Source organism: Phoca vitulina, unplaced genomic scaffold (assembly GCF_004348235.1).
Source record: "Phoca vitulina isolate PV1807 unplaced genomic scaffold, GSC_HSeal_1.0 scaffold74, whole genome shotgun sequence".
NCBI lineage: Eukaryota > Metazoa > Chordata > Mammalia > Carnivora > Phocidae > Phoca > Phoca vitulina.
In genome coordinates, this window is record NW_022589777.1 from 6,065,363 (window position 1) to 6,075,763 (window position 10,401).

A 10,401-nucleotide genomic window follows, 5' to 3' on the forward strand; every position below is an offset into this window, starting at 1 on the left:
TGATGAGACTTGTTTTTATAGTGATGAAATAGCTCAAAGTGATTTAAAAATGAGATTTAAATATTAGCTTTTTCTTTTTCCCTCCCACAGTTAGTATGCTAGGCTGTGGGTTTACAGTTGTTATCTGGATAAGCAAGATCCTTGTCTTCATGGAGCTTAATGTGGCATAATTCCATGATGGTTGACTTTTAACCTCTGTATGGCAAAGGCCTGAAGAGGAGAATGATGGAGGCAGAGGTGTAACTAAAGCAAAGGCCCTGAGGTAGAAATCTGTTGTTTGAAGAATAATATGAAGGTCTTTGTGACTGGAGTAGAGTGAGCAAGGGTGAGAGATGGGAGATAATTGGGGAGGGGGCTGTAGGATAAAATCATATGGTACCTCATTGGCTTTTATAAGGACTTTGATTAATTAATTTATTTTTTTAAGATTTTATTTATTTACTAGAGAGAGAGCATGGGCACACGAGAGCACAAGCAGGAGGAGGGGCAAAGGGAGAGGGAGAAGCAGCCTCCCCACTGAGCGGGGAGCCCAATGCGGGGCTCAATCCCAGGACCCTGGGATTATGACCTGAGCCGAAGGCAGACGCTTAACTGACTGAGCCACCCAGGCGGCCCTATAAGGACTTTGACTCAAATTCTGTTTGGAAGAGAAGAAATAAGAGAGTTTTGAGCAGGAGAGTAATAGGATCTAACTTATATTTTAAAAGGATCACTTTTGCATTTTTGGACAGACACTGTAGTGGAAGGAAGAAGATCAGTTAGGAGGCTCTTGTGAACATCTAGATGACAGATGATAATGACTTGAACCAGGGATGTTTGGGAGGTGGAAGTGAAGGTGATTAAAAGTACTGGCATACCTCGTTTTATTGCGTTTCACTTTATTGAGTGTTGCAGGTACTGTTTTTTACATACCAGAGGTTTGTGGCAACCCCAAATGGAGCAAATCTGTTGGTGCCATTTTTCCAGCAGCATTTTGCCACTTTGTGTCTCTGTGTCACATTTTGGTAATTCTTGGAACATTTCAAACTCTTTCATTATTGTATTTGTTATGGTGATCTGTTATCAGTGATCTTTAATGTTACTATTGTAATTGTTTTGGGACACCACAAACTGCACCCATAAAAGATGAAGAACTTAACTGATAAGTGTGTTTTCTGATTGCTCCACCTACCAACTATTCCTGTGTCTTTTTCCCTCTCCTTGGGCCTCCCTATTTCCTGAAAAATATTGTTAACAACAATATTGAAATTAGGCCAGTTAATAACTCTACAATGGCCTCTAAGGATTTAAGTGAAAGGAGGAGTCAATCCATGAGGCAAACTTCATTGTTGTCTTATTTTAAGAAATTGCCACAGCCACCCCAACCTTCAGAAACTACCACCCTGATCAGTCAGCAGCCATCAACATCAAGGCAAGACCCTCCACCAGCAAAAAGATTACGACTCGTTGAAAGCACAGATGATGTTTAGCATTTTTTAGCAATAAAGTATTTTTAATGAAGGTATGTACATTTTTTTAAAGACATAATGCTCTTTACCCACCTAATAGACTACAGTATAGTGTAAACAAAATTTTTATGTGCACTAGGAAACCCAAAAATTCATTTGACTCACTTTATTGCAGTGGTTTGGAACTGAACTGCAATATGTCCGAGGTATGCCTGTAGTTGATTTCTGGAGAAAATGTGAAGATGGAGCCGAGAGTGTTTCATGATGTGGATCACATGAAAGGTCTGAGATTAAAGAGAGACATCAATTATAGCCCAGGGATGTTGGCTTGAGGAACTTGAACACAGGAATATTATGAAAAGAGCAAGTATGGGCTGGGAGTGGAATCAGGAGTTGGATTTTGGTTGTACTATGTTTGGGATACCTGTTAGACATCCAGCTGGAGACGACAAGTGTAGAGTTCAAGAGAGAGGTCTGGGATATGGATAAAAATGTGGGAGTCATCAGTGTAAAGACAGTATCTAAAGTTTTGAAGGGTGTGTGATTACTAGATTAGTAACTAAATGGAAAAGTTGGCCAGTGACTGAGCTCGGGGCCATTTCAAATTTGAGAAGCTTAAGAGATGAAGAGAAAGAAAAAGAGCAGCCTGAAGTGGAAGGAGACCCAAAAAGTGGTGTTTTGGAAGCCAAGCAAAGACTGTTTTTTTTTTTTTTCAGATTTTATTTATTTATTTGACAGAGAGAGACACAGCGAGAGAGGGAACACAAGCAGGGGGAGTGGGAGAGGGAGAAGCAGACTCCCCGCAGAGCAGGGAGCCTGATGTGGGACTCGATCCCAGGACCCTGGGATCATGACCTGAGCCGAAGGCAGTCACTTAACCCACTGAGCCACCCAGGCGCCCCAAAGACTGGTTTTTAAGAAGGAGGAAGCCTCAGTAGTATCACACTGCTGATGTCAAGATGAGGGCTAAAAAGTATCCACTGGATTCAGCAAGATGGAAGTCATTAAAAAGATAAGAGTTCAGAGAGTAAAAGGGGAATTTGGAGTGAGCTGGAGAGGAGGAAGTGGAAACAGTGAATATAGATGACTCTTGATGAATGTAGTTACAGAGGATAGCAGATAAGTGGTTTAGTTGCTTGAGGCAGTGGGGACAAGGAATTTTTTTGTTTTTACTATTTTTAATGGGAGATATTACATGTTTGATGAGAATGAAGCATTAAAGAAAAACTGATAATGCAGGAGAGTGGGGAGAATTGCTGAACTCCTTGAATAGGAAATGAGAGCACAGTAGGTTGGATAATGGACAGTATTCATAGTAATGGCTATATGGATACAGATGCAGGAGGTTGATAAATGTGATGAGAACTTATGCACGTTCTCTCTTGATACCTTCTCTTTGCTCAGTGAAACAGGAAACAAGGTCATCAGCTAAGATTGAGGGGAAAGGAGTATTGGAAATTTAAAGAAAAAAGATTATTAAATAAGTCCTCTGGGGGAGGAGGAGGGTGAATGGACTGGAACCCCTTATGAGTTTGCTGGGCAGCATACTCCTGAGGGTTGTGGCCATGAATTTAAAGTCAGACTTATCACATGACCTCTTGAGAACAGGCTGAATTAAGAATGACAGAGTCTGGGTCTTAATGTTTTTTTTTCCCCCAGTAATTAAAAAACTGCTGTACTGAAAACAAATTGTAAAGCAGTAGTTAATAGTATCCCATAATGACTGTATTAGAAAATGTCTGAAAAATACATACCAAAGTGATGTTATCCCTGTAAAGGGGCAAGGAGACTTTATATATTTATAAATTATTTGAGCTTTTAAAATAAAGCGTATGTATTTTTTATTAAACATTTTATTATGAAATATTTTACATATCTAGGAAAGTACATTCCACCAGTATTTATTGTATGCCTACTGTGTGCCAGGAGTTTTCTAAGCACAAATAAAAATAGGTAGACAAAATAATAGTTATCCTTGTGGAGCTCTCTTTATAGTGCAATATAAATGAAGACTTCTGAGTGTCTTCTGCCTAGATTTAACTGATATTTGCCATATTTGCTACTAATTAAAAAAAAAAAGCATTTCTGATACACCTTGCTAGCCTCACTGTTTCTCTTCTTCCAGTTCTTCCCCAAGTAGCTACTCTTCTAACTTCATGTATCTTTGCCATCCTATGTTAGTACTTTAATAAACCTTTTTTTTTTAAGATTTTATTTATTTATCTGACAGAGAGAGACAGCAAGAGAAGGAACACAAACAGGGGGAGTGGGAGAGGGAGAATCAGGCTTCATGCTGAGCAGGGAGCCCAACGCGGGACTTGATCCCAGGACTCTGGGATCATGACCTGAGCTGAAGGCAGACACTTAACGACTGTGCCACCCAGGCGCCCCCTATGTTAGTACTTTAAAAGAAACATTCATATATATCCACAAAATATGTATGGCATTATTTGTTTAAACATGTTTCTAATACATACTCGTAGTTACTCTTATTTCGTTTCGTTTTTATTAATAGTACATGTACGTGGCTTAAACATCAGATGGTTTTACATGCAAAACAGTTGTCCTGTTATACTTCTTATATTCTGCTCTTATTCTGCTCCTCAAAAGCAGTCACTTTCAACCTCTCCCTCATTTTTTTTCTTTACCTATTTCTTCCTGTATTTACTTCCATGTGTCAGAAAAAACTTGCTTAATCTTAACCAGTTTATTTGTTGTAGGTGTTTTCCATCAACTTTCCAATACCTAATGTGATTTAGCACTCTCACTCCTCTGCTTTCCAGCATACAGAGTTGTCTCTTCTTCCCACCTTTTGTTTTTAAGATTTTATTTATTTATTTTTTTAAAGATTTATGTATTTATTTTAGAGTGTGAGAGAGAGAGAGTATGTGCGGTGGAGAGGGGCAGAGGGAAAGGGAAAAGAGAGAGACAGAATCTCAAGCAGGCTGAGTGCAGAGCCTGATACGGAGCTCAATGTCATGACCCCGAGATCACAACCTGAGCCGAAACCAAGAGTCGGACGCCTAACTGACTGCACCACCCAGGTGCCCCTAAAAGATTTTATTTTTAAATCATCTCTACACCCATCGTGAGGCTTGAACTCACAACCTGGAGTTGCATGTTCTACTGACTGAGCCAGCCAGGCACCCCCACACCTTTTTATTACAGATTTTCACTAAATTAATATTCAGAGTTTTCAGTATTATGATCAGGTAAATATTTTTCAGAACTGAGCCAGGTGTAGTACTATGATTACATTTCCTTTCTTGTATTACTTTTTATTTTTCTTGGTTAATAAATGCTTCATTTTTTCCTTTGCATGGATTTCTGTTTCCATGTCTAATTTACGCCCAAACTCTGCCAAGTATAAATTCCTATTCAGTATATTTTTAAAAAGCAATTTTAAATTTGTTTTGGAAACATCCCTCTTGAAACTCTTCTTTGTTCTTCGAAACTCTTTTTTGTTCTTCTGTGGACTGATTATTTTCTGGGTCTGTTGCATAACTGTAGTCAAGGTATTCTTTTCTTTAACCATTATTGTAGAAATTCCTTTTATTTCTGTTCTCTTTTCCATTCTTGTTGACTTACCCCTTTGTGTGTTTTTAAAATAATTATAAATGGTATACTGTACAAATTTCTACAACTTGGTGTTGTTCACTCAGCATTATTTTTAAGACTTACTTGTGTTGATACATGGAATAAATCTAGTCTATTTTAATTGTTGTATAGTATGTCATTGTATGAATAAGACAGTTTTTTCATTTCCATATTGATAGATATTCTCACTAATATTTGTTTTAAGACCTTAAATTTTTACCTAACTGATGGATGAAATTTGAATATCACTATTATTTTGGTTTATATTTCTTGGCCACTGGTGAAGTTGAACATCTTTTCTCATTTTGACCTCATGTGTATTTTTTTGTAATTGGAATTGACTGTTTATATATTTTGCCCAATTTTTTCCCAAAATGAATATGTTAGGAAATTAAAATTGTTAAAAACCACAGAAATTCTTTGAGATATGAAGAAAGTACTAAAGACAGGTTGTTAAGATTTTGTGTCACAGTGTCATTTTATGACTTTCTTTAACTTGCGGTATTAGACTGTTTTAGAACTCACAGTCCTTAAAACCAAGTATCCTGCAGGAACATTTTTAATTAAAAATGTTAAGGTCTAAGTGGAATATTCAGTATAATTCATTAATCTATTCATTATTAACTTTCCAGTTCACACAAAAGATGTTGGACAACTTCTACAATTTTGCTTCATCATTTGCTGTCTCTCAGGCTCAGATGACACCAAGTCCATCTGAAATGTTCATTCCAGCAAATGTGGTTCTGAAATGGTATGGGACATTTTGTAGCTCTAATATTAAGGCTTTTAGTAACCATATATATTTTTTGCCGGTGAATGTATTTCCTCTTTGACATCTAAACATATTCTTTTATTGTGAACATCAGCATACATTTACAGTGGCATGCCATTAAAAAGTATACTATGGAGTTCACATCAAGGAATGTTCTTACCCTCAATATTGTTATATAGTAGCCATTTTGAATTTATAAAGACAAGAAAATACAATTGCCTATGTGTAGGGACCACAATTAAGGCTGTAAATTTTTTAATATTTTTATTTATAAGTAACCATATATGAGTCTTGAAATACAAAGCAGTATTTTTTTTGTAAGTTTAGAAAGCTTGGTCTAAAGTAGATATACATCAGGCATCAGGATGATATATACTGTACCTTGTACTTAAATGATTAGTAAAATTTATTTCCCTAGCTTTCCCATAATTCTGTTTTATAGGTATTCTTTTCACTTTGAATATCCCAGTGGTGGGGGATACATGAGAATTTGTTGAGCAGTGGTAGCATGGTGTAGCATGGATAGCTCTGGAAGGTATTAGGTTTAAGCTTTGTTAAAATGTAAGTATATGACCTTGAGCAAATTCCTCTCGTCTACTCATCTGTGAAATGAGGGAGGAGGAGTGAGATTTGATTTTTTTCTTAGGTCTAGCTGTCAGGCTTGCAGAAGATAAAAAATTAATAAAATTTATTATGATTTGTGCTCTCTAGTACAAGCCAGTCATACTTAAATCACAGTGCTTACTGTCCTTTTATAAGAATAATTAAACTTCCAGATTAACTTTTTAGCTTTTTTGGTTTTTTATCTTAGCTTTTTAGAAGTGACATTTAAGGTTGTATGCTTTTTGAGAAGTCATTTGGTAGATTATGAAAGATTTAATTTTCTTGTTAATATGTTTTTTTCTTTTGTAGGTATGAAAACTTTCAAAGACGACTAGCACAGAACCCTCTCTTTTGGAAAACATAATTTGAATAAAATAATTTTTAATGGATTCTGAAATTTGTCATGTTTTGAAGAGAAATGCCTCCATTTAAAAGTATGAAGTCAAAAGGATCATGAAGCCTAAGTTTAAAAACTGCTTATTGACTGAAACTTAATGAAAATCTTTATAAAAAATTAAAAATATGGAAAAATGAAAATATGTTCCTTATTAATGAGTTTTTCTCTTAAGCTTAAAATATTCAGAGGCAAAACACTTTGTTTTGGCTAGGATTCATTTTTTACTTAAAAATAAAGCATATTCACAACAATAGTGTGCCACATGCCATTGCATTTATAATCTTTCATTTATTTTTATAGTGGTTTGCTAGAGTAGTTAACTTAAAATCAACTATATCAAAATTTGGGGGCCTTTTGGAAAACATATTGAATATACATTTTTATGTACAGAGAAATTATATTCAGTTAGTATTTCTTAAGATTACAAGTTTTTCCATTAACACAGGTTGGCTGTCAGTTATATATCTGCAAATTCATACCTTATTATTTGTTTAACAAAATTGCTATGGTTAATACTGATAAGGTTTTATTTAATACTGGTAATGTTGTGAGGCATTTGTGTGTAGAATATAGGATTTAGTACCTTTGCCTATTAAGTTGAAGCCATTGTGTCTCATTCAGAAGGGAGCACTTGATTCATTTATACTAGTGACATCCATTGACCAAAAACCACCAAGTAATCAAAGCTAGGCTTATTAGCTTGCTGCACCAAGCAAGTACAAATACCAGAGGAACTGTGGGGTGTCTCCAAAGGAAGGGTACATATAGGAGTTTGGGGCCTCAGGTTAGTTTTGAAACATTTTGGTAAGGATTGGTGAAAATTTGGAAACTAGAGAGTTGCTGGTACAGTTAGTGTCATTAGGACACGTGAGCCTATGCAGAATTACTATTATATCAGTTTGTGGTTTTATCTTGAAACATGTATCTGAACTAGCAGTAAGAGTTTGAGCTTAGGCAATTTCTTTTTTTTTTTTTCTTTTAAAGATTTTATTTATTTGACAGAGACAGTGAGAGAGGGAACATAAGCAGGGGGAGTGGGAGAGGGAGAAGCAGGCTTCCTGCGTAGCAGGGAGCCTGATGCAGGGCTCGATCCCAGGACCCTGGGATCATGACCTGAGCCGAAGGCAGACGCTTAATGACTGAGCCACCCAGGCGCCCCGGGCTTGGGCAATTTCTTGTGTTGTCAAAGTTTGGTAGACTTAGGCGTTTTACAAGCTGTACATTTTTGCAAATTGTAGTTTCTCTTTCAATTCTCAATTCTCCTCTGGTCTTTCTTCAGCCTGTGTTGAAGGATAGACCATTATCTTCTGGAGTTGTGATCAAGACAGATTAGTATTGCTCTTTACTGGGTTAGAATTGAGTATCAAGTATCCAATGGTAGTTCTTAGTCTCAGGTCTTCATGTTAATAATAGTTGATTGTTGTTAAATCATGTGACTTGGGAGTGGCTACACAACAGCATTTAAGGCTCAGAACAGAAAGCATCTGCCAACTGTAATAAAATTATCAGAGGCAAAATGAGTATCCTACTAGAATGCAAAGCCAGGAGGCTAGGTTACAAAACCCAAGCTACAAAAACATATCCCAAAGTCCAGGTGGGTCTATTCTATAGAGTCAGGTAGCTTCTTTCTTTAGCTTAGTCAAAGACTATTGTACCTGTCTAATGATTTTTATAGACCTTTATATATAATAAATGAAACTGCCCTTTGGCTTGCCACAAGGAAATAGAAGACTATGTCATTGCCCATGACAATCCTGGGTAGTGAACTTAAACTGGTTTCTTGGGCTTCCACAGCATGAGTCGAATAATTGTTTCCTTGAGCTGACCACATTGTCTGTGGAGTTTAGTTCCTGCATAGAAGTTTGGAAGATCTTTGGAGAAAATGACTAGTGCAGTGAGAATAGCATTTGTTCCCTTCCCTGATGAATCTGGTTCTGCTGACAATGCTGTTATGATTATAGTAGAAGCATTTTGTTGACTTGGAGTAAACTCAGTTTTTACAAGAATGAAGGCTGCGGCTACCGATTAAGAGGAAAATTCAAATATCAGAAGAGACCTTTGGGAAGAAATTGGTCTCAGGAGTTTAAAGGAATAGATATTACATCTTTTACAGTGGAATTTGACAGTTTCAAAGAGTAGCTGTGGTCTAGAAAACGGAAAAGTTTTGCATTCTTAAGGTGGCCAGAAAAGACCACAGAGGATTAAGAATAAGATCCTTAAATATGTTAGAATAAAATCCTTAAATACGTAAGAACATATTGAGAAACCTTTATCTCTAGGAGGTGCCAAACTATAGTAAGCAAAAGAGGGGAAAAGAGCAAAGGTATCAGAAAATTGATCATGTTTTTTGCCTTGGGCAGAAGCAGTTCATTTTCTGTTACCTGCTTGACTTGAGGGTTTGATTAGCAGTTTTCCTTCAAAGATAATGGCTTCTGTAAGGAGGACACTTGTTATGAGCACTGGGTGTTATATGTAAGTGATGAATCACTAAATTCTGCTCCTGAAACCAATGTTAAACTGTATGTTAACTAACTAGAATTTAAATTAAAAATTGGAAAAAAAAAATACAATGGCTTCTGGAGAATCCCTGAGAATCACTCGCTGAAAGTCTCCTGATGGAGTGGTTGTCCAGCTGTTTGGAGAAGATACTTGTCATTTAGTTGGGAAACATGAATCCAGGAGTCATTGTCTTGGACTTTCACTGCCATGCTAGTTACAGTATCTGATAAGCTTATTTTTCATTGAAGGCAATTTTCATTTCTCTGATGTCTCTTCCAGAAGACTATATTTGCCGAAGATTGAGGATGTTACGAACATTGATGTTTTTGTAGAATGGAGGAGAGTTGAATTCACTGTTGCGGTATAGCACAAATATAAGATTATTGTAAGTTATTATTATTATTATTAGACGACAAAGGTATTATGGACAGTGACAGTTTTCTAGGCCTGTAATTTATCCCATAAAGTATATGTTTTTTAGAGACAGTTCTTGTATCAGTCTTTATGTAAGCATATTTCTTTTTACCTGAAATGTACACAGTCATTTGCTCTGGTCTGAATGTGTATGTTCCCACAAAATTTATATGTTGAAATCCTAATGCCCAGTGTGATGGTACTAGGGCCTTTGGCAAATGATTAGGTCATAAGATTAATGCCCTTATAAAAGAGACCCTGAAGAGCTCCTTTGCCCCATCCACTGTGTGAGGATACATGGAAAAGTCTGTGACTTGCAAGAGGGCCTTCACCTGACCACACTGGGCACCCTGATCTTGGGCTTCCAGCCTCTAGAACTGTGAGAAACAAATTTTTGTTGATAATAAGCTACCTAGACTCTGGTATTTTGTTACAGCAGCTAGAATGGACTAAGACACCCTGAAACATTTTTATTAACACATTTTACTAATGCATAATTTAATCTAGGAAGGCTGAACTCTTGATTTTCCAAGTTTTTTTCTTTTGATTTTTAAAAACTTAACAATAGTTTTGAATTAATTAAAATTTGGAGAATGGGCACCTGGGTGGCTCAGTCGTTAAGCGTCTGCCTTCAGCTCAGGTCATAATCCCAGGGTCCTGGGATCTCGGCA

General features: G+C 36.6%; 1 protein-coding gene across 3 annotated transcripts in view; it reads left to right on the plus strand.

The window, feature by feature from the left end:
• Positions 1-9,684, plus strand: part of HIKESHI (heat shock protein nuclear import factor hikeshi) — a 41,371-nt gene extending 31,687 nt beyond the window's left edge. The window contains exons 4-6 of one of the 3 annotated variants that reach the window (XR_004298020.1): positions 5,678-5,796; positions 6,730-6,854; positions 9,596-9,684. Coding sequence is in view for 2 of the 3 variants with exons in the window: in XM_032393507.1 (XP_032249398.1) it covers positions 5,678-5,796; positions 6,730-6,784 (174 nt within the window). In the remaining variant the exon portion in view is untranslated. Of the gene's footprint in view, positions 1-1,343; positions 1,502-1,623; positions 2,203-5,677; positions 5,797-6,729; positions 7,830-9,595 lie in introns of those variants that run through there. The other 2 variants (XM_032393507.1, XM_032393508.1) reach the window with 2 other exon arrangements.
• The last annotated feature ends 717 nt before the right edge of the window (positions 9,685-10,401 follow it).